The sequence below is a fragment of the Cibotium barometz genome, chromosome 60 (genome assembly GCF_041138505.1).
Source record: "Cibotium barometz isolate CiBa-2024 chromosome 60, ASM4113850v1, whole genome shotgun sequence".
Taxonomy (NCBI): Eukaryota; Viridiplantae; Streptophyta; class Polypodiopsida; order Cyatheales; family Cibotiaceae; genus Cibotium; species Cibotium barometz.
Genome location: NC_141105.1, coordinates 20,162,932 through 20,184,840, shown reverse-complemented (window position 1 = coordinate 20,184,840; position 21,909 = coordinate 20,162,932). Strand labels below are relative to the sequence as shown.

Sequence of the window (21,909 nt, the reverse complement as noted above, 5' to 3'; positions counted from 1 at the left end):
AATTTAGGAGTGAGGGGTCTTGGTGGGACTGGTTATTGGGAAAATTATACAGGATGACTGGTGAGAATGATCTAATCTTCTGCATCATTAGGTATCAGTGCTACCTGTGGGTGATTTGCATCTCTAGAAATGAGCTTAATTTTTGTAAGGGGGACAAATAAGGAATAGAAACCACTTAAGTTATGTTTAGAAGTGTACATTTTTGTTGGTCTAGGTATTACAATCTAGGATTAGGTGATATAAATCAAGGAAGGTGAAATGTTAAGGCATACTGGGTTAGCCTAATGAGTTTGATCATTGGCAGGTATATACATTGGATGACGTTAGAGCTAAGTTTCCCAAATTTCGACCAAGATCCAAAATGTGGTACCTCAAAGATAAGCAGCCAGAAGAGACCTTCATGGCCTTGGTGGACAATCCCCTGGGAAGGAGGCCAAATGTGAAAATATGGGTTAAAGGAGAGGAGTTTGAACAACAAGCCTTTTGGTGGCACACAATTAATTATTCACAAAAAGATTTTACATAGGTGATTGAGGCTCTCAATCTGATAACAAAAAATGGGTGATTTTGTGTGAGAGCTCTCTCATGAATCTCGAAGCTGCATTTTCAAGCACCGGAAAGAGGATGATCTAGGGCCGCTCCATGTATGAGGATGAACTATTGTATGAGGGCAGTTATTTTACAAGAGACTAGGGTTAGTGGATCAGCCGTAAGAGTTGCTCGAAAGATGTGGTGTCGCCTGACAGCCTCAATACTCCGGCATGCGAATAGCCGAACTCCTGAGCAGATTGTTGGAGCAGCTCTGAAAGAAGAGGATGGTTGAGGTGGGAGGCCTTTATCACGTACGTTTTATCCCCAACAAGGAGAGGCAACGACCCCTTCGGCACCTTGGGCGCGGGGCAGCAAGCATTGTCTGATTCATGATCAGAATCAAACAACCTCTCGTATCCATCGCTCCGATCATGAAGGCTATAATGGAGAGACGTAGAAGCTGAACGTGCTACCATCTGAAACTTCTTCAGTAATTTGCCCATGCGCGGAGAATTCTCAGATCAGAGTTGCCAAAAGAAAGAGGCTATCAATTGCAAATTCGCCAATCATTGACGTCCCTTTGATGATTTTAACCCTCAGTAATGATCTCATTTTATATATAAATCATGCTTGATTGAAGCCGCTGCCCGCCGCCACAATGATGGCGACCGGCCTTTGACCGTCGGCGAGGTGGTCAAAAATTGGCGATATTCTCCATGGTCCTGGTCAAAATTTTATTCCTACACGTTATACACGACTCCAAGCAGATTTAGTAATTCAGTATACCTGGACATGTGGACCCATCGATGGTGTTATGTTTGGACATGTGGACCTATGGTGTTACACCACGCTACGGTTGAAATGGTAAACTCTGAAATAGTCTACTTCTCTCGAGCGTTAAACCAAATACGTATGCAACACGAACATACCTCTGTGGGAGTACCCCAGCCGGAGCGTCTTCGAGCTCGAATTTGAAGGCTACGCAGGGCTTCACCGCCATTCTAACCTTTGGGCACACTTGCCGATTTTGACGAGCCTTCTCTCTTCTCTACGTTCTACTTCTTTGTTCCCATAAGGAGCTTCATATCCATTGCTACCCTACTTTTTTTCACTTTGTCGTTATGGGTTTCAATTTCCGTTTTCTACACTATCAAGAGCACCGGTGTGATAGATTCCTCCAACGTGTACAATTTAAAGCTATGATACTCATTTACCTCAACAAGGGATATCAAGAGCACCGGTGTGATAGATTCCTCCAACGTGTACAATTTAAAGCTATGATACTCATTTACCTCAACAAGGGATAATTAAAAGCCATGATACTCATTTACCTCAAACAAGGGCCACAACATAACAACACAAAGATACAACAAAGAAATATACAAGAAAAAGAAATCCCTAGAGAAGAGAATAAATCTCCTCTAAAGAAACGAGTATCTAGGACGCATAAAGCATCACACATTCTTAAATAAAGCATACCCCTCACTGAATCACACATTTTTAAATAAAGCATACCCCTCACTGCATCAGTTTGTGAGAATACCCCTCACAACATCATCACTATTACAGGATATTATTTACCGACGGTGATTTCCAATGCCTCCTCATTGTCAAAAATTTTGTCTGAATGAGGGTCTAAATTATCGTCGGAATGAGCATCTGAAAAGACGTCAGAAGTATCATCTATAATTTTGTCGGAATGAAGGTCAGAAACTCCGTCGAAAATCTATTTTTTTCCAATTTTTTCTCCACTACTCTTTGTATCTAAATCAATATATATATATATATATATATATATATTCTCACTTTTGGTATACATAAATACGTATAAGCATATATGCCACCCAACAAAAAGAGGAAAGTTAGGCACGTCATGAGAATATTTGCATGTTTACAAAATCATAGTTGATCATTATCAACTCTCTCACCTTCAAAAAGATCATTGGCCCTGAAAAGATCTATTTTAAGGAAAATCCCTCCATCTTCGAATTGTGTAGGACTAGAAGATGCATCTATGTTGGCCTCTAAATCTTCTAGCTCTAGCCCTAGTTCCTCATTTATTTCTGACTCTTCTTTTCGTCAATACCACCACCTGCAGTGTTTGAGGTATCTCTTGTGTCTAATTATTCGATCTCTATACCTTCGTCTAGCCCGTTCCCTTGCTGTACTTTGATATACAAACTAACTTTCTCTTGTTTGGTGGCATGCACCAATCTCTACTTCATCTTCTGCCATTTCCATGTCCTCATATATTTGTTTATTGTGTGGTGACACATTCATTACAAACCACCATCGACGACGATCTCTTGGGTCCTCTTTAACGATCACTTGCTCACAATGCTCCAGTAGTACAAATGTGTCCTTTTGGTCTCTTCATATCTTTGTGGAGTCTACTTGAACTAATCCAGATTTGTCTCTTCGTGTACGGTTGCATGTGCTCCTATTGTGACTACCTTAAACCACTTAATATCAAAGATAAACATATGAAACTTTCTAAAGCTAACCTTGATGATATCTTGGATGGTTCCAAACTAAACAAGCATGTTCACATCCGTATTTAGATCACTTGCACTAGCCCCACTTTCTTGCACGAAATATGCTTTAACACCACAGTCGAGCATTATTCTCTTCTTATCGATCCGTTCCTCTCGAAAATGGCATCCATGTGACCATAATGCTGCAAAGTTTTGGTACTAGAAGAAAATAACACATCATCTGTTAGTTTATGGAGAAGTTGCAAACAATATTTGGAGAACATGTGGCCCATATTGAGGTTTAGAATGAATGAAATCACCCACACGATAGTCACAACCATATACAAGCTCCTCTTCCTCATCTGTAATAGCTTCAACGAGAAATTTTGCTTCTTGTAAGGTTTGTTGCAGCCATTTACTTGATGGAAAGTCTGGAACTATAGCAAGTGATGGAGGGTATGGTTGGTGAGCCATAGTCCCACTCCTTCCAAAGGCTCGGACGAGCTTGATTCCTCTCATTCTTGACCTCTTTGTATACCGCTCGATCCACTTTTGTATACTCTTTGAGTTTAAGATGAAAATATTATTGATCTTGTCTCATCAGGCCACATCCATCGTTCTCTCAATCGCTTGCCCTTTTGTGGCTCTTCTCCAACTACCCTATCATCCTCCTTTGTTAACCATAGTTTAGGCATTTTAGGGTTTGAGGTACTAAGAAACTTTGTCATTTACGCTAGGGATTCCTGCACAAGCCATTACATTGCCATACTTCCCTTTGGGCGAGCTCTTTGACAAACAAACCCTTTTAGTATCTTCATGAACCTCTCCAAAAAGAACATACAACGTTAATGGATGACCCCTGCCACTACTTCCACCTCGTCCACAACATGAACTAGGAGATACGTCTATATGGTTAATATGCTGGTTTGGGAGAAATTTCTCCACCAATGTAATAGCTTCTATGGCATTTAAGCGGGCTACTTCCAATGTGTCTTTTCTTATCTTCTTTAATGAAATCTAGCAGACCATGATGCCAATCTCGTATATTGTATCCCTTATGTTGTCGATGTGAGGAAACCCTTTATGACCCCACAAGCAAGACAAATTGCAAGAACTTGTGCCAATCATGTGATTTCAAGGTGGAGAGCTCCTCATCCTTTGTAAACGCCCCTTTAGGCAGTGCATGCATCGAGTCAGAGAACAAAACTCATAAATGCACTTCTTAACTTGAGCTTCCTCTTCTTTTGCGTCAAGAACAAGGAGCTTTAGGTAGTAGCAGCTTACCATTAGCTTTGGTTTGTGGCCATAAGTGTTGCATATACAATCACTTATTTGTAAATTCTTCCTTTGGCCTTTGCTCTCTTTCGCCCCATTAATAGTCTTCCAAAGCACCACGGCTATATTTTTAAAAATATGCATAGGGTCAAGCAAATGGTTAACTAGAAGACTATCCCAATATGGTAGACGGTAGAAGACGAAAAACCACTTCATTCTCCGGGTGGAGAACCTTTGTTGTCCTCCCCATGCTCTCTTCCAATCACTTGCCTTTAATGTAGGAGGAGGCCGACCCAAAAAACCCTCACATAGATCATGGTCATTTGGCAGATACTTCTTGTGACCCTCATGCCCCATCTTTCTTCTCAACCATCTTGAGTGGCGAGCCTCTAGTCTAGGCCCACACAAAGGGCATGCATTGTATCCAAAGATTGACAGTCATATATTAAAATAATTAATATTATACAAACATTATAGATATCAACATGGATAATAGCAAAATAGCTTACCACTCCATTCTCCATAGTGTGGCCAATCATGCATAGTCCACATTAGTATTCCTCGTAATGAGAAATCCCATGAACATCAATTCCTTCCCACAATCTCTGTAGCTCCTCTATATTAATGGGGCTAAAAAATCATGTTGGATACCTTGTACTTCCTCGGCACTATCAATGAGAGAAATTATGCCCCTTATTTATTCCTAACCATGTTGGAAGATTGAAGTTCACCAGACAAATGGGCCATGTGCTCCATGTTTAACTTTTAAGACCAAATGGGTTCACACCATCCATAGCTAGCCTGAGGTGAATGTTGTGAGGCTCCTCGTTAAAGTGTGGCCACTTCTCTTCAATGTGTCTCCATGCAGGGCAATCAACGGGCACACACATAACATCATCTACCGTAGATCTAGTGGTTTGATGCCAAGACATCATAGATGTTATGCATTTATAGTTGAACATTGTTTGAATCCATGGAATGACAGAGAAGTGTATGAGTAATTTTGCAGGAACCCTTCTCCTTGGACATCTTTCTTATATTTGGATTCTCCACACCACGTACATTATGCAATACCTACATACTCATGCCGATAGAGAACACAATCATTTGGACAAGCATGGTAAGAATTGTAGTCCATACTAATGGATTGTAAGATGGATTTTGCATGCATAAGGTCCGCCGGCATCTCGTTACCCTCGGGCAATATTTGATCTCTTAATGACCTTTCATATTGGCCAGAAGCATTAGGAACTCAATGGAGTCTTCTTGGGCCCTTTAATTTGGACGTTTAGTGAAATGCTTAAAATGCTAATCCATCTTTGACCAAGCCTAGAGGCCTAGTCCTAAAAGCATATATTTGATTTTTCACAAAAATAAAAAAAAATAAAAAAAGGAGATATTCCTAGATCTGGCCACCTAGGTGACTTTAAAGCTTTGTAATGGGCTGTCAGTCAGTTATCATAGCCTGCAGCAACCTTTTCGAACTCCAAACATTCCAAAAATTCGTCACTTTCTTCCCCCCTTTTTTGTGTGTACACCAGATCTCTTTCTCTCTCTAAATCTTCTCTCTAAAATGCCCTGCACTCCTTCTCCATGGAAAAAAGCGTCTTTCTCTACTCCAAAAGCCATAGCTAACAGATCTGTACTCCTAAATGAGCCTTCTCTCTCCAAACCCACAGTAGTAGCCATGGCTTGCAGGGAAGAAGCTTACCATGAGCATTCTCTCTACAGTACTTGGTCCTCTCTCCATAGCTAGCAGGTCTGTACTCCTAAATGAGCCTTCTCTCTCCAAACCCACAGTAGTAGCCATGGCTTGCAAGGAAGAAGCTTACCAGGAGCATTCTTTCTACAATACTTGGTTCTCTCTCCAAACCCACAGTAGTAGCCATGACTTGCATAGAAGAACCTTTTCATGATGTATTCTCTCTCTATATTGCTTAGCAGCCATAGCTTGCACTAAAGAAGCTTCCCATGATGCATTGTCTCCTTTGCATTTTCGTCTCACCATTGCCAATCCTCTCTATGTTTCTTTGGCTCCCTTTCTGGCTTCTTTCTCTATCCACAATGCAGCTCTAGAGAAGCAACCCTCATCTCCATTCTTCCCATTATTTTTTGATACCATATCCTGCTCCTTCCACTCCTATTCAACCCAAGCTTACAAGCCTACTTTCTTGTAGATGGCACTACAAGACATCACCAATAAGCCTTCTAAGATCCGCCTTCAGGTTGATTTGGAGATAGAATACGCAACCCTACGCAGTAGGCATGTTGCACCCAATATTTCATACGATCAGCTTCGAATGCAAGGAGCAAAGGCCATTGATCTTTGGATTGATGAAAATCTTTATCCACCAGATCCAATATCTGGTGCCCCTCCACCATTCAAAAGCATTACAAGTTTTCTTAAGTTTGTTGGTGATGGTTTCAATGGGCTTCTTGGCTATTGTAGGAGATTACACATGTTGTGGCTAGATGAGGCAGCTGAAAAGAGGCAAACACAATTTGCCTTCGACCAGCTTCAAGCGGCATCGACTAAGCAGATCAATAGTTTGATGCAGAGGATTAAAGAGCTCTCAGAGGAGCTTGAGGTGCAGAAGAATAATCTAGCGGATCGTGTGCGCACAATAAATCAATTTACCGATAATTATGTTCGTCTTCAACACTCCACTCGTAATCTTCGGCGTCGTGTTCACCATTTCACTCACCTTCCCATGGGATATCACGCAAGGCAAAGAAAACGTAAAGCTGTTGGGTTTCTTTCTAAGACAGCAGGCGCATGCAAGAGGCGTAAACAAACAACCAGGCAAAATTTTTTGTAGGAATTATAGCAGCTTTGAGAAGCAATTAATGAATAAAGCATCTCTCATGGGTGACTCTTGCGATTGTAGGGCTTGTGCAACAGCTATACTAGGATGTAACAACGCTGAGGAAAATGTTAATGCCTCCCTTCTTCAGCATGTCCTTCAGTAGAAGGATATCATGGAAATGATAACAGGTTCTGGTAATGATAAGCTGCGGGAGACCCTTCGTCAACATTTCTTGAAGGAAATCAAAGAAATTGTCACACCCAAAGAGATGCTTGATATATGTGACTTGGCAGGTATTAGCCAGAAAGGTTACAGAGCAATGTACAGGTCAATCACTTTAGGGTTGCGAGCAAAGGGAGTTATGCAATCCTTGCTTCCAACACTTTATAGCTTACAGATGGCAAAGAAGTGTGCTAATGGTGATATTGCATCCATGTTCGAGGGTGGGTACAAGTGGGTGGAGGATATTATGCCAATGCCAACAATCAAACCCTTTGAATACAATGCATATAACAATGTCTACATTGACATGGAAGTGCTACAAAAAGCAATGATTCAGTACTATGGCCTCACACTTGAAGAGACAGGTGGAAATGCCGTGTTTGTCTTGAAGCTGGATGAATGTCAAGTGGTTAAAGGTCAAAGACTGGAGCGTGTTAGTTTAACCTTGATGAGCCGAGCACTTAGAGGAAAGCCTTTAGAGACCCAAGAGTTGGATGCAACTGAAGACAGCAACAATAGGGGTCAAGGGCATAAGAAAGACTACTACGGCATTCAATCAGAGAAGAACATCTGGTGGCAAGCAGCATGGGTCCTCCCAAAAGAGAACCATGATACCTTGAGGTGGTATTTTGAACGGTCTGGCATTCAACATGTCGTCTCTTGTCAGGTCAATGGTCAGAAGCTTGATGTTCCCGGAATAGGCTGCTTTAACGTTGAATGGCACTTGGGTGGCGATCTAAAAACCTTAAAGTGTATGTTGGGTTGTAAAACAGGTGCGAATACTATATTCTCATGTGTTTACTGTTGTCATTCCAAGACAGCAGTAGACTCAAGAGTAAAAGGGAAACAACCTAGCAAAGGCAAAAGTCAAAAACAGGTGGGTGCAAAAAAAGCAATCGTTTTTGATGCTGAACAGAGGAAAGGATCAAAGGTATGGCATAATGGCATATTAAGTTGTGACCAGAGCAAGCCACCTAGTCGTGACCAGGAGGACAATGCTTGGAACCCAATCTTGGAAATTCCACTATGTCAAGTGCATGTGTGCACATTACATGCAAGACTCAGGATTTTGGATAAGCTATTGATGCTCCACATAAACTATGTCTGGAACATGGAGCCCGAAGATCGACGAGAAGAGTCAATACGTGCACTAGAGGGTGTACTTTCCTCTATGGGATTACATGCTGGAGTAGTGGTCTTGACAAAGGACAGAAAATCAAACCCTACACAAGACAACCCTAATAAAATTTGCATGGGTGGATCAAAGGCAAGACACTTGCTATCAAACCACTTGGGTTCTCATAGCCACACTGACTTTGAAATTTGGAAGAAGATATGTGATGTCACAACATATCGAGGAAATGATGCCAGGCTTGGCCTAAAACGTGCACATGTATGGGAGGTGTGTAATAAAATGGTCGATCTTCTAGAGCAACCTCACCTGGATGACCATGGTATTGAGGCACTTAAACAAGCCACTTGTAGATTCACAGAAGAAATGGTCGAGGCATGGGGAGAAACACACATTACTCACTACATGGTAATGTTGTATTTCTTGTGTCCTTGTAGTATGTTCTTCATACTGTTTGTTGACTTTTTGTAGTTTTCTATGCAGCATATATTGTATGCACATGGGCCATACTTTCTCGATAGATATGGCTCTTTAGCACTTTGGAGCAATCAAGGCATGGAGAAATCACATTACCAAGCAAAGGCCGTGTATTTTAAGGGCACTCGCCATGGTGGTGGCAAAGTCAAGAGTAATGCACTCCATGAAATGTTCAACTGGTTCTATCGCGTTCTGGTTGGCAAAAAAAGGCAGAAAAGTCGCGGTAATTTGTCTCTTAGGCATCAAATAATGAAAACTGTTAATGCAAGAAGAACTGAAGGATACAACAGATCAAATGCTAGGGAGAGACTACGGCAGTGGGTAGCAAGCAAGCGTCGGTGTGGTTCCTTATGGGCTTAAACTCTCTGATTATAATCTTTTTGTGTTTTTAAATTTTCTAAAAGTTTTAAAAAATTATATTTATAGACATATTTAAGTCATTTTTCATTTATAGCCACCATATTTCAATTTCTTCTTTGTGCTCTACTCTCTTGCCCTTCCCACTATCTCTTGCACTCGTACATACCTAGGCCATGCCAGAAGAACAGGAGCAAGACTTGCGGTTTTTCGATCAACTCGGCCCACTACCTGCTATCAGCAAAAAGGACAAGTCTACCTATCGTAACAGAGCAAGAGGCAAAGGAGATGAGAGAAGAAGAGCGCGGGAAGGAGGCCGAAGAAGCGCAACGCAGGAAGGAAGCTGAAGAAGCAGAGCCTAGTAGAGAAGCAGAAGAAGAGCGGCGTCGAAAAGAAGCCGAGGAAGGTCAAGGGCAACCACCGGAGATTGTTATTGAGGCCGACACCCTAGAACAGCTAGAGGTTATCTTACAGAACAGGGAGGTCGAGCTCTTGTCCTATGGCATCACGAAAGATACCATGGACAAAGAGTTTGCTCTTGTGAGGGCAGCTTGGGAGACAGAAATGCAAAAGAGACAGCAGCCCAAAGAGGACGCAAGGAGGGCAAGCCAAGCACAGCCCACAGGCAGCCACAACATCCAGACGTCCAGTCAAGAAGTGTGGTAAAAGAATGGAGGGCAAGTTTCGGGACCAACAAGAAGAGGAAGAGCGTGCACAAAAGAAAAAGAAGTTCAGGTCTGAACGACCACCGTGGGAGAATCAAAGACCACCACCGCCTCCACCAGTTATTACAAAGAAGAAGAGAAAATGGAGGCCAGGGACAGTCGCGCTACGAGAGATTAGGAAATATCAGAAAAGCACAGATCTTCTCATCCCCAAGGCACCATTCTCTCGACTGGTGAGAGAAACAATGGAAAAATATTCTGACAGGGTTGACCGCATACAGAGCACAGCTCTTGAAGCTCTTCAAGAAGCTGCTGAAGATATTGTAGTTTCTGTTTTTGAAGACTCAGTGTGCTGGCTATGGTACATGCCAAGAGAGTTACTTTGAAGCCTGTAGATATGTCCCTAGCCCTACGTCTACGTTTAGAGCGTAGCCTTCTACCTCAATAGGCTAACCCACTTTGTAATTCTCCCTACAAAATTTTGTAATGTTCCAAAATTCCTTTGTAGCATTTTCACACATTAATGAAAGCTTTGTGAGTTGTGTTACATTCTTTGTTGAGTCCATTTTTTTTGTATGCTCAGTGCCAATGAACATTTCATTTAAAAAATATAAAAGCACTATACACACAGGAAAAAACACACACAAACACACACACACACACACACACACACACACATATATATACACACACAAACATATATACACATATATATATATATACATATACAAATATATATACATATACACATATATATATATATATATGTACACACACACACACACACACATATATATGAATATTTATATATACAAAAAATGTAGATCCTATAAAGTCACCTAGAGACCCTTACAGAGTGCCTTATGAGCCTCAAGGCCAAAAAAATAAAAAAAAATAAAAAAAAAATGCCATGTGCGCTACGGCGCGTTAATCGCTAGTTTGACCAGGTCAAAATGTTGATTTACGCGCCGTAGCGCACATAGTATTTTATTTATTTTTTTTTTGATATCTTTGGTCTGGTGAGGCTCATAAGACCCTTTAGGTGCCCTAACAGCCCCAAATCTTATATATTTATATAAGATATTATATATATTTATATATATCTTATAATAGCCTTAAAATCTTATAATATCTTATGTCTTATATATATATATATATCCTATATATCTTTTATATATATATATATATATTATATATATATATATATTATATATATATATCTTTCAATAGCCCCAGAATCTTATATATATATATAGGTACACACACACACACACACACACACACACACATATATATATATACACACACAAACATATATACACACATATATATACATATACATATATATATATATATATACACACACACACACATATATATGTATATTTATATATACAAAAAAGGTAGATCCTATAAATGCACCTAGAGACCCTTATAGAGTGCCTTATGAGCCTCAAGGCCACAATAAAAATAAAAAATGCCATGTGCGCTACGGCGCATTAATCGGTAGTTTGACCAGGTCAAAATGTCGATTTACGCGCCGTAGTGCACATGGTATTTTTTTATTTATTTTTGATGTCTTTGGTCTGGTGAGGCTCATAAGACCCTTTAGGTGCCCTAACAGCCCCAAAATCTTATATATTTATATAAGATATTATATATATTTATATATATCTTATAATAGCCTTAAAATCTTATAATATCTTATGTCTTATATATATATATATCCTATATATCTTATATATATATATATGTATATATATATCTTTCAATAGCCCCAGAATCTTATATATATATATATAGGTACACACACACACACACACGCATATATATATGCATATATATACATATATGTACATATATATATACATATATGTGAGTGTGTATACATCTATAAATACAATATTTTTTCATACCGCTCTAACCCAATCTCGATTACTTTTTTTAATCACGATCTCAATTAAAATGAATCCTAAACAATATTTTCTATGAACACATGAACAAAATCTTAAAATTGCGAGGCTTGAAATGGTATATCACAAGTACGCCAGGAAAAATCACAACTTACAATGCACAACAAAAAAATTTTATTAAACTTGGAAGAGAAGTTTGCATTGCATCTTTTTAATAAGCTCTTGGAAGAGCTCAGGAGAGAGAGTTCTAGAGGCTGGTTTCTGGCCTAAGCTTTGGAATACATCACTCGACTCATTGATTTCTTGAGCCTGAGAAAGGGCACAATGGCCTAAAACTGAGCCGGGATGGTTGCCCGTGAAGCAATACAAGGCAGCTTCCCTAGCTACCAAAATACATTTATTTATGTTCGAGGCTAAAGGGTTCTCCGATAAGACTGCACTAAGTGCTTTACATTTTAGGAGCTCGGCATAGGCGATCTCTGCATAGTCTAAATGAAAAACCCGCACTATGTCGGCTCTGAGGGCAAGTATGTAGTGCCAAAGGGATGCATCTCGACCCTCTGACTTTGGCCCGCGTTCCTCCTACGCGCATAGCAAACTTGTCCACTTCAAAAGCAGTCTGTCAACATGTCAATATAGAAGTTAGGAAGCGTGAAATGATACAACTAAAAATAATTTGCTTTACAACTAAGAAGTAAGGACATACCTCAGTTGCATCGTCACTTGCAACTAGTTGCTCATTCGTCAAGTTTATGCTTCCTTGGTCTTGAGCATCGCCAGCAACCAAGGGCATGTGTGGTTCAAAGGCAGCTACGCTCTCATAGAATTGCACTTCTTGCTTTATTTCAACGAGCGCTTTGGCCACTACAACTTCCAAGGTACTGCTACCAATATCATATGCAAGCGCTTTTGTGAGGTTGTCATCTTCAAAAGAGATTTTCACTTTTCCTTTATCTTGACCCCCAGCATTCACGGCAATAATAGAAAGTGCCTCATCCTCACGAAACCCGAGTGTCTTGGCAATGTCATCCAAAAACAAAAACTCTTTCCCATCAATAATGATTGGATGCAAAGACATGATAACAAGGTCTGGGACCTCCTCGAGTACTTCATCGCCCTCTAGAACTAGGTCCGGAACCTCCTCGGGGACATTATCTTGTAGAGCCACCAATGCCATTGAGGCCTCCCATTGTTCTGTAACATTCTCTTCCTCAGCATGGGCCTCTTGGACCTGCTCCATTAGCTTTACTTTGCCCTTTTCTTTTTCCTTGCCACTTTCTTTCGCCACACCCTCTTGTAACAGAAGGACCAAAACCATGTCCCAGCTTAGGAAAGAAGTGCCGATGTTGCCCATTTGTAGATCCAGGAGTAAGTCTTCCTCCTCATTTCTGTAGTCCTTTTCTGTGAGGGATTTTAAAAACCTGGATAGGCGAAATCTAAAATTCTTTTCTTCCCTGAATATGTACTTGATGAGGTCAACTGGAACCCATAAGCCCTCATCACCCTCAAACATGATGGAGTACGTGCTGAAGCCTGATGTGTTCATCCATATACTGAATGACATCTGTAAAAGCATCCGCGTGTAGATGCATTGTTGCACGCACATCAATTGCTCCCTCAAACATAGGGATGATCTCATCAACCCTATGAAGTAACTCAAGCTTTCCTAGCTGTGCAATAAGTGCGTCAAGTAGAGGTGCCATGACTATGAGTGATTGGAGGAAATAGAGAGTGTGTGATACAGAAAGGTGTGCGAAATTGAGAGCAAGTGTTAGGAGAGAACGATAATTGTCAATTGATGTAAATGAGTAAAGTATCGTTTATAAATGGGCGACCTTGTTATAAAATTTTTAAAAACTTTTAAAATTTGTAAGTACCAAAAAATTTTAAAAAAATGGTATGCGAAAGCAAGAACGTATCCTTCCATCGCAAGGTCATTTCCAATTTACTAGTGGCTCACGCCACAGATGCTTGTGTGACCAACCTTACACTATCACAAAAAAATAAAACTTGCACAAGGCAATTGAAAAACCTTAATAAGACAGTGAGGCAAAAAAATTGAAATTGTATTTACTTCAATTCAAGATTACATATCCACAGTGGTTACTGATAGCTACACAGCCAAGGAAAGTAATTTCTCTACAAAGAAAAGATCGTTCCTGCCTTTTGCGCACTACTCTACCATTGATTATCAAAGCAAAATCACCACTCAGTGAGAATCGAAGAACTAAGTAGTCACGTAAGTTGGCCAGGGACCAGTCATCATTCACAGTAACATCTTCTACATCCCCACCTTGCATGGATATATGTAGCACACCCTGTTCTGTAGAGGTTGTGTCGGAGTCTAACGCCTCCCATTCTCCATTTGTAAGCTTCCATCGCCTGTAAGGAAACACAATGGACAATTGTTGCTTGGCAATATGATAGCGCATCACAACCTTCTCAACTATTACTCCGCATTTGATGGTGTCTCCATTGTGTTGAACAACTTTTTTATCCCATGCAGGTGATAAGAAACAAGTCAGAGCTCTCTCCCCCTTTGCAATCCATAAAGTTGGGGTACGATGTGTGTCACTTGTACGGAACAGGTACACAAAGAGGTGCAGAGGTATGAAGCAGGTTATGGTTACTTTGTGAGATCCATATGTGCACTTCATAGCATTTTGCACCTTGCTTTCGATCTGCAAACAAGCCATGGCCACTGAAGCATTGTCTGGAATTGGCCATTCAATAGATGTGAGAGTTGGCGTAGATTTTGGAACTAATTTTCCAGTACCATTTGCTGTCCTGGGAACCACATATGTATCCTCATAGAAGAAGATGTTTCGTGCAAGAAGTTGTGCAGCTGGACACCCTCCAAAGATTAAACTACCAAGCTCCACATGGTATGCTTCAAAGGTTCCTGAAATTGCCTCCATAGGCTCCCACTCACTATAGTTTGAGGCAAAAATATCTACGCGCAGGAACCCAAGAACAATCAAAGCAGTGCTCAGTATACCATTATTAGCACACAATTGATTTAAAAACAAGAATATAAAGTGGTGAAATAACTTACAATTTGCAGGAAATCGTTGACGTTGGTCATGGTCTGCTAGTTTCAGCTCTGTTGCCTTGTAAACATGTTGGACCTTGGCTAGCTTTTTTCCATCACGATCTTGTTTGAGCTCCAATATCCGCCCTTTCCAATGGTGACTTTGTATATCAACGTATCGCTTTGACACCTTGTGGGTTCCTCTTGTACTAGGCTGCATCGTAATCCAATTCCACTTCTCGTACTGTTTGATGTTCCAGTGCCCATCCTCATCTTGACCACTGCTACAAGAGAGAGATTGAATACTGATCGGAGGCCTTCGAGCTCTAGAAGAAGACATCAGATGTATATATTAGAGAGATTATAAACCTTGATGGCAAAGAAAAATAGAATGGTGAGAAAAAAACTTAGACTAGGGAGATGTAAAAAAGAGAAGGAGTTGTAGAGCAAGTTCCAAGGGCTTGGCTGTGCTATTACTGCACTTTGAAAGAGGATATTGGAGGGGGTGAGAGGAGACAATGAGTAAGATTATGAGAGCCAAAGCATTTGCAACTCAAGATTCCATAGCTTGGCTCCACTGTTACACTCTGTAAAAGGAGGTTGGACAAGGTAGAAGGATGAAGTAAGGAAATGTAAGTGAGGATCAAACTTCCCTAGCTTCTGAGAGGAGGTTGCAGATTAAGCTTCCATAGCTAAGCTCTGCTGTTACACTCTGTAAAAGGAGGTTGGACAAGGAAGATGGATGAAGTAAGGAAATATAAGTGAGGATCAAACTTCTATAGCTTCTGAGAGGAGGTTGCAGATCAAGCTTCCATAGCTAAGCTCTGCTGTTACACTCTGTAAAAGGAGGTTGGACAAGGAAGAAGGATGAAGGAAGGAAATGTAAGTGAGGATCAAACTTCCATAGCTTCTAAGAGGAGGTTGCAGATCAAGCTTCCATAGCTATAGATCTAGGTTTCTGAGTGAAGAGAGAGGTAGATCAAGAGGTAGATAGCTAAAAGAAGTAGTCTAGAGAGTGAAAAACGCCCTGCTATGAGAAAGGGGGAAGAGAGAGCGTTTTGGAGGGAACGTGGGAGAGAGGGATAGGGGAAAGTGAAGGGGAATGTGCTGAATGCATGGGAACTCGTTTTTGGGCTTTAGAGACCTTAGTTAATGATGGCTGCAGGCTGCAGCTATCCTTTTCTATAAAAAATAGGGGAAAAATTCATATACGTTTTAAATTTTTGAGTTTTAGTTGATTTTGAAAATTTAAAAAGAGCCTATTTAGCCTATTATTCTAAGTTTGACCACTACCTTCTAGGCTCTTACAAACCATTGGTTTCAGTCCACATGTAATCTCCCTATTTGTCTATTTCTTAATCACCTCCATTAGGCAATGGCAAATTAAAGGGCCCAAAAAGGCTCCATTGAGTTCCTAATGGATTAGAAAAGATAAAATAAAGAGATAAAAATTGAAAGTGTAATAAGTACTTACGTAAAAAGATTTGATATGTTAGTATCGGACCATCCAAATATTGATTGCAAGTTTATCATTGTGAGGCATGTGCGCAAAATAGACATACATGCACCATATGATAAAGAGGCGTACGAGCCAACCTATGTAACTCTTTCTCTTCTGTTGAGGCCTTCTCCATACATCGATGGGACACCGTCAATTTTGTGTGTTATTTCTTGCTTGAGATTCCCCGCGTCATGTAGGGCGACTATCATATTATCCATGTCTTAATCCAAAGATGTTAGAGAGTCCACCATACTTTCATCTTCAACATGAGGCTGGGTAGTACTTTCTTGTGTCATTGTCCGTCTACTCCGCTCGGGTCGAAGGTCCAAGTAGTCGATCGGTTCATCATTGCTGCTGCGAGGGCGCATATTAACAACACCAAGTAAGGCATTAGATGCTCAACTGGAAATATATTGTTCTTTTTTACATGGTCGTTGAAAATTCACCGTCGTGAAGAGACTTGGTACTTGCATCGGTTTGTAACGGCACAACACTTCTCCTCATTGTTTGGATGAGATGACGTGTTTGTAGTAGTGTTTTTGAGGTCCATGATCAATTTGGGAGAGGGGAATGGCCCAACTTGTGTTTTTTTGGGAGGGGATAATGGCCCCTTATATAGTAGGCATGAGTCTAGTTGACTAAAGTTTACATTCAAATGGACAAGGTGCCGGGGCACGAAACACATTTCAACTTCACAGGCCTTTTATTTTTTTAAATATAAAATCCTCGTTGTCCATATATATCATTCGAAACAACGTGGAAAATTACGTCTAAAAAGGCATCGAAATATAACTTTCAAGGAAGATTTTTTTGACGTTTTTACTAGCATTATTTTAGACGTATTTTCCCAGGCTATTTTTGACGTTGTTTCTGATGGCGTTAAAATTTCACAGTGCTGAACACCTGCATACTAGTTCGCTTTCTTACAGGTACTTGGAAGCTCTGTGGTGGAGGTGAGTTGCACTTGCATCTCCCCCCCGACATTGTGATGGTTTAACTCACCCCCCACACCCTTCCTTCTCCCCTTCGGGTTTCTACAGTCAGCTATTTTCCTCTTTTCTACCCTCATGTACAAATTATTGCATGTAGGTCTAACCTAATTTTTTGGGGGGTTTTTTGCAGGTCTTATCGCACAACCATCTATTTTGATTGTTGAAAAGGTAAGCCCTTTTCATCTCTCCCCAATCCTTGTTTATTTGCTTAATTTTGTCATATCAAGTCCTTTTTATCTCTCCCTAATCCTTGGTTATTTGCATAATTTTGTCATGGAGGTACTCTACAACGTTTCCCATGTGTTATTAGAGGTAAGCCCTCTTATCTTATGCTTTTTTTTCCTTATTTATTGTTGAAAATATATGGCCGCATGGCTCTGGGTGTTATGATAGGTACATATGCAAAGCCTAAACCATGTCTATGCATATCAAGTCCTTTTTACTGCTCCCTAATCCTTGTTTATTTGCTTGATTTTGTCATGCACGTACTCTACAACTTTCCCCATATGCTATTAGAGGTAAGCCCTCTTATCTTTTTCTTTTTTATTTCTTTTTGCAAATATATGGCCACATGGCCTTGGGTGTTATGTTACAGGTATATATGCAAACCCTAAACCATGTCCATGCATGCATGCATGTAGATCATGGATGAGGGATATAGCCCGACAATGTTCTTCCTTGGCCAAAAGCTGTCCCAAAGACTCTTCCAAAAATATGAAAGAAAGCGTTGTGATAGGCCTTAAGATCGCTAGTGTGCTGCTGCCCTGGTGTGCCATCTATCTCATGCATTTGGATCGTGCGGCCAAGATGCACTGTAAATGTAAGGAAGGGGGCATCCAGAGTCTCCTCCTGATCCATGAGATCATGCTAAGTCCACTCTCCCGGGTCCCACTGTAGCCACGTGAGAGGTCGGCACTCCCAAATCCTTAGCTGTCATAGTCTCTTCCTAGCCACCTTGGCCAGTACTGGATCTACGTGCCATTCCCGTGCCCAAAAACCAATCATTCTTGCACTTAGAGAAGAGTAAGACAATAAGGCTAGAAACATTAGGAAAGTATTAGAATAAAAATATTAGCTCCAAAAATCCTAAAAGAAATAAGAAGATAAGAATAGTTCTATTAAGAGATAAGTATCTCCAAAAATAGAAATTTGAATTTAGGTGATAGGAGGTCGTATTTAGAGTACTTTTACACATTTAGAGTCCATGCATACTAAAAATGTGAAAAAACAACGCGTTTCTAAAGATGGCGTGTTTGTGGCTATATACAGACGTTTTTGCCTATTCTGCCCACGTTGGCTCAGAGAGTTATGGCCGAAACAATTTGCTGTTTTTGTCAGGGTCTCTACACAGAGAAAACTATAAGAAGGCATCAAGTAGCCTCAAGGTAATCCTAGAGTTTGAGATGTATATATCCCTTCATTCTTATCTAATATCTTAGAAAAGAAGCTTAGATTGCTATGGTCTTTCGGAGGAAGAGACCAAAACTCCATAGCTTTTCTTTTAGAGAAAGAATAGCCCTGTAAGAGAAGAAGGCTATTTTGCCATAGACCTTAGAAAGAGAGAAGAGTCATAGTATGAGTAAGAGGAGATAAATCTTAGAGATTATTGGATGATTTCAATCAAAAGACAAGGTATTAGAAGACTCTATTCTCATATGTCAAGTTCTAAAGCTCTTGTTAACGAGCAAAGGCAAAGATAAACGACAAATTTCTATAAGGTATATACATATTTTGTTTTTCAATTATATATCATTCTTAGGGGTTGAGGTATGGCCTCGGATTCTCTATAAATTGTTAATAGTGATCTATTTGATTGATTTACTATTTAAAGTTTGTATTCTTTTAAACAACAGCATATGCCTAAATAAAGAATGTCTTATCCGCAATCTCAAGTTGAAATGCAAAAATCTTTGTGAAAAGGATTGTTTTCTTAAGAAGGTAACATGGATTCTAGTCCTATGGTTTAGTTGAGTAAATAGATTGTTATCTTGGTTAAATTAAGGTACAGGTACAACTCTCCCTGCCTTGACGTTGCCCCGTTTCTTGTGCTTGTATAGCCGGACGGCGGAGACGTTAGTAAGGCCCGGGGTTTGGCCCATGGTATCCCTCATACCATTGGGAGAATGAGGTTTGCCGATTGAGGCGAGTGATTGTGATGCTACCTAGTTCTGAGGGCCCAGGCTAGTGCGGTGAATTAGCCCACCCTAGTGCGCAGACATCCCTCTGAGGGGTGGGAGGATCGAGTGATGGAGCCTGAGAGGGTGACAGGTCGGCTTGAGTGCTCGCTAGCGGCCGACGATGAGGTGTATGGTCCCGTAGGGTTTTGCCCAGCATGTAGAGGCTGGAAGGCCGAATTCTAGATCATCGGTGGTATAAAGGAAAAGAATAAGAGAGCCGGTTTGGCTTGTATGAAATTGATTCATGTATAAACTTTTCTTTTAAATCTTGTCTTGGCATTATTGTACTGTGAAAAAAGGCTATTTTAATAAACCTTGTGAAAAGGGCCTTAATTAAGGAACATGTTTATTTATGTCAAACAGTGTGGTAGGATTAATTAGAAAACAAATTGACGCATGAGTAGGGTGGAAAGTGGGAGGATGGAATGCCCTGACGGCACCATCCTACGGACGCGGGTGGACCCGATTACTCGGGTAGCTTTCCAACATATTAAGTGAAAGCCCTACGTTAGATAAATAGGTTCTTGAGCAATTCTATTCTAGAAGACTAGGCCAGCGGCTGTGCCTTGCATGGATGAGGAAAAAAGCGTTGTCTCTAGGAATCAAGACTAGTAGTTGCTCAAATTATGATCAATTACCCTATGGGTGATTTGATTTTTAGAAGACCACGCTCCCCTTGTGGGATAGAACTAGGTCTTACCTATGAATCCTATCCTTGAATCTCTGTATGGTCAAGGTGTCGATGAGTAGGAAATTTTCTCTAAGATAAGACTTAGTGGACTATCTTAAGTGTTTTCCCTATTTTCGGAAGGGGGGAACCTTACACCCTTTACAAGGTGCAGCCTCTGAAAACCTCCAAGGGGTGCTCTAATTTCTCTAGTCTTCCATGGGATCCAATAAGAAGAGTGAGCAAACCACTGTCCTCATATGCTCCATGGACCCCACGAGGATATCATGTCTGGTAAACACACCTACCCACACCGAGGGGGTCAGATCTAGAATAGAAGTCAGCCACTCCTGAGGAATAGCTGAGTCAATGTTGATGCTGAGCATGTCTACCTCGGATCCCTGTCAGCAGGCCTCTCTCCTTCTCCTCCTCCTAAGGTAACTGCCTATGTGTAATCCAATCTTCGAGATAGCTTGCTAGTCCCATGCTCAAGGCACCCCAGGATATACGCGATCCGGGCCCTAACATGTTGCCATTGGGTAAACAGATCATGGGATTCTAGACTAAGGCTACCGATGCTACTCCTCTGAGGCAACTAGAACAATTTGTCTGAGGGTTGGCCTAAGATGATCCCAAGCACAGAGTAGATTGAGTGCGAATCTGTCCTCAAAGGCTAGGCTAAAACCACGGGCTCGCATCTCTATGAAGATCCATCTAGTGCTCTGTAGCCACCGGCCCCCAAGGCTCGGAGGGTAGGGCTGAAATCCAGTCCAAGAGGAAATCCTTCCAAGGCTCACCATCGGGTAGGAGTCCTCTGACAATCAACTTGCCCAGCAGGGCATGACTCTGTATAGTAGGATCGATGAGGCCAATCCCCCCTCTGCTACATGGGTGAATGATCACTCTCCATGCCACCTTGGCCCTAGTTGGCTCCCATCACTTCTGGCCCACAAGAAGTTCCAGATCAAACACTGTACCTAGCCAATACATGTCCGAGAAAAGGCCAAACACGAGTGATGTACCACATGGTGGCAAGCATTACCTGGTTTTCCACCACCACTCTGCCTGCTAAGGATAGCCTCACCAAGCTCTAGAATAAAATCTTCTTCCGAATACCTAAAAGAAGCGGAGTGAGCTATTGCTTGGGAGAGATATCAATGCCAACTTGGCAACCAAGATCATAGCGGAGTGGAGTGCCCCTCAAGATCTATTGGAAAGCCTCAACTGGTCGCCAAGTCGCTGACCCTACCCAAAAACCACATGACTTGTGCCAGAGTTGATCTGTGCTCGTGATGCACAACATAAAATCTTGATCGCCTCTGTGAATCTCTAGAGATTCCCAACATCTCGTACAAGGTAGGCTATTGTGTTGTCTGCAAACTCTGAGTCCAACACCTCCTCTTGTGTGTGAAGGGGAAGACGCAATCCCTGAAGTTGTTGAAATTTGAGCTAAATGATGAGCTAGGGTGGATCATACACTAGAATCAACATGATTAACAAAGTGATTAAGAAATGATTAAGACGTAATTAGTGAATAATTAGCAGATAGATTAATGTAGGCATGGATACTCAAAAACCAGCAAATTCTCATTAGGGCTATGCCTCAATTTATAGTGTTTACATCAAGCATCAAATCCCCTTGATTCCTCCATGATTCACTCCCTGAATATCTCCACCTCTTGCCTGAT

At 41.0% G+C, this 21,909-nt stretch overlaps 1 protein-coding gene across 1 annotated transcript; it reads right to left on the bottom strand.

Moving 5' to 3' along the window:
• Positions 1–695: 695 nt before the first annotated feature.
• On the bottom strand, positions 696–1,034 carry LOC147605096 (auxin-responsive protein SAUR72-like). The gene has a single exon (XM_086794284.1). The coding sequence runs from the start codon at positions 1,032–1,034 to the stop codon at positions 696–698; it is 339 nt and encodes a 112-aa protein (XP_086650410.1).
• Positions 1,035–21,909: the final 20,875 nt, after the last annotated feature.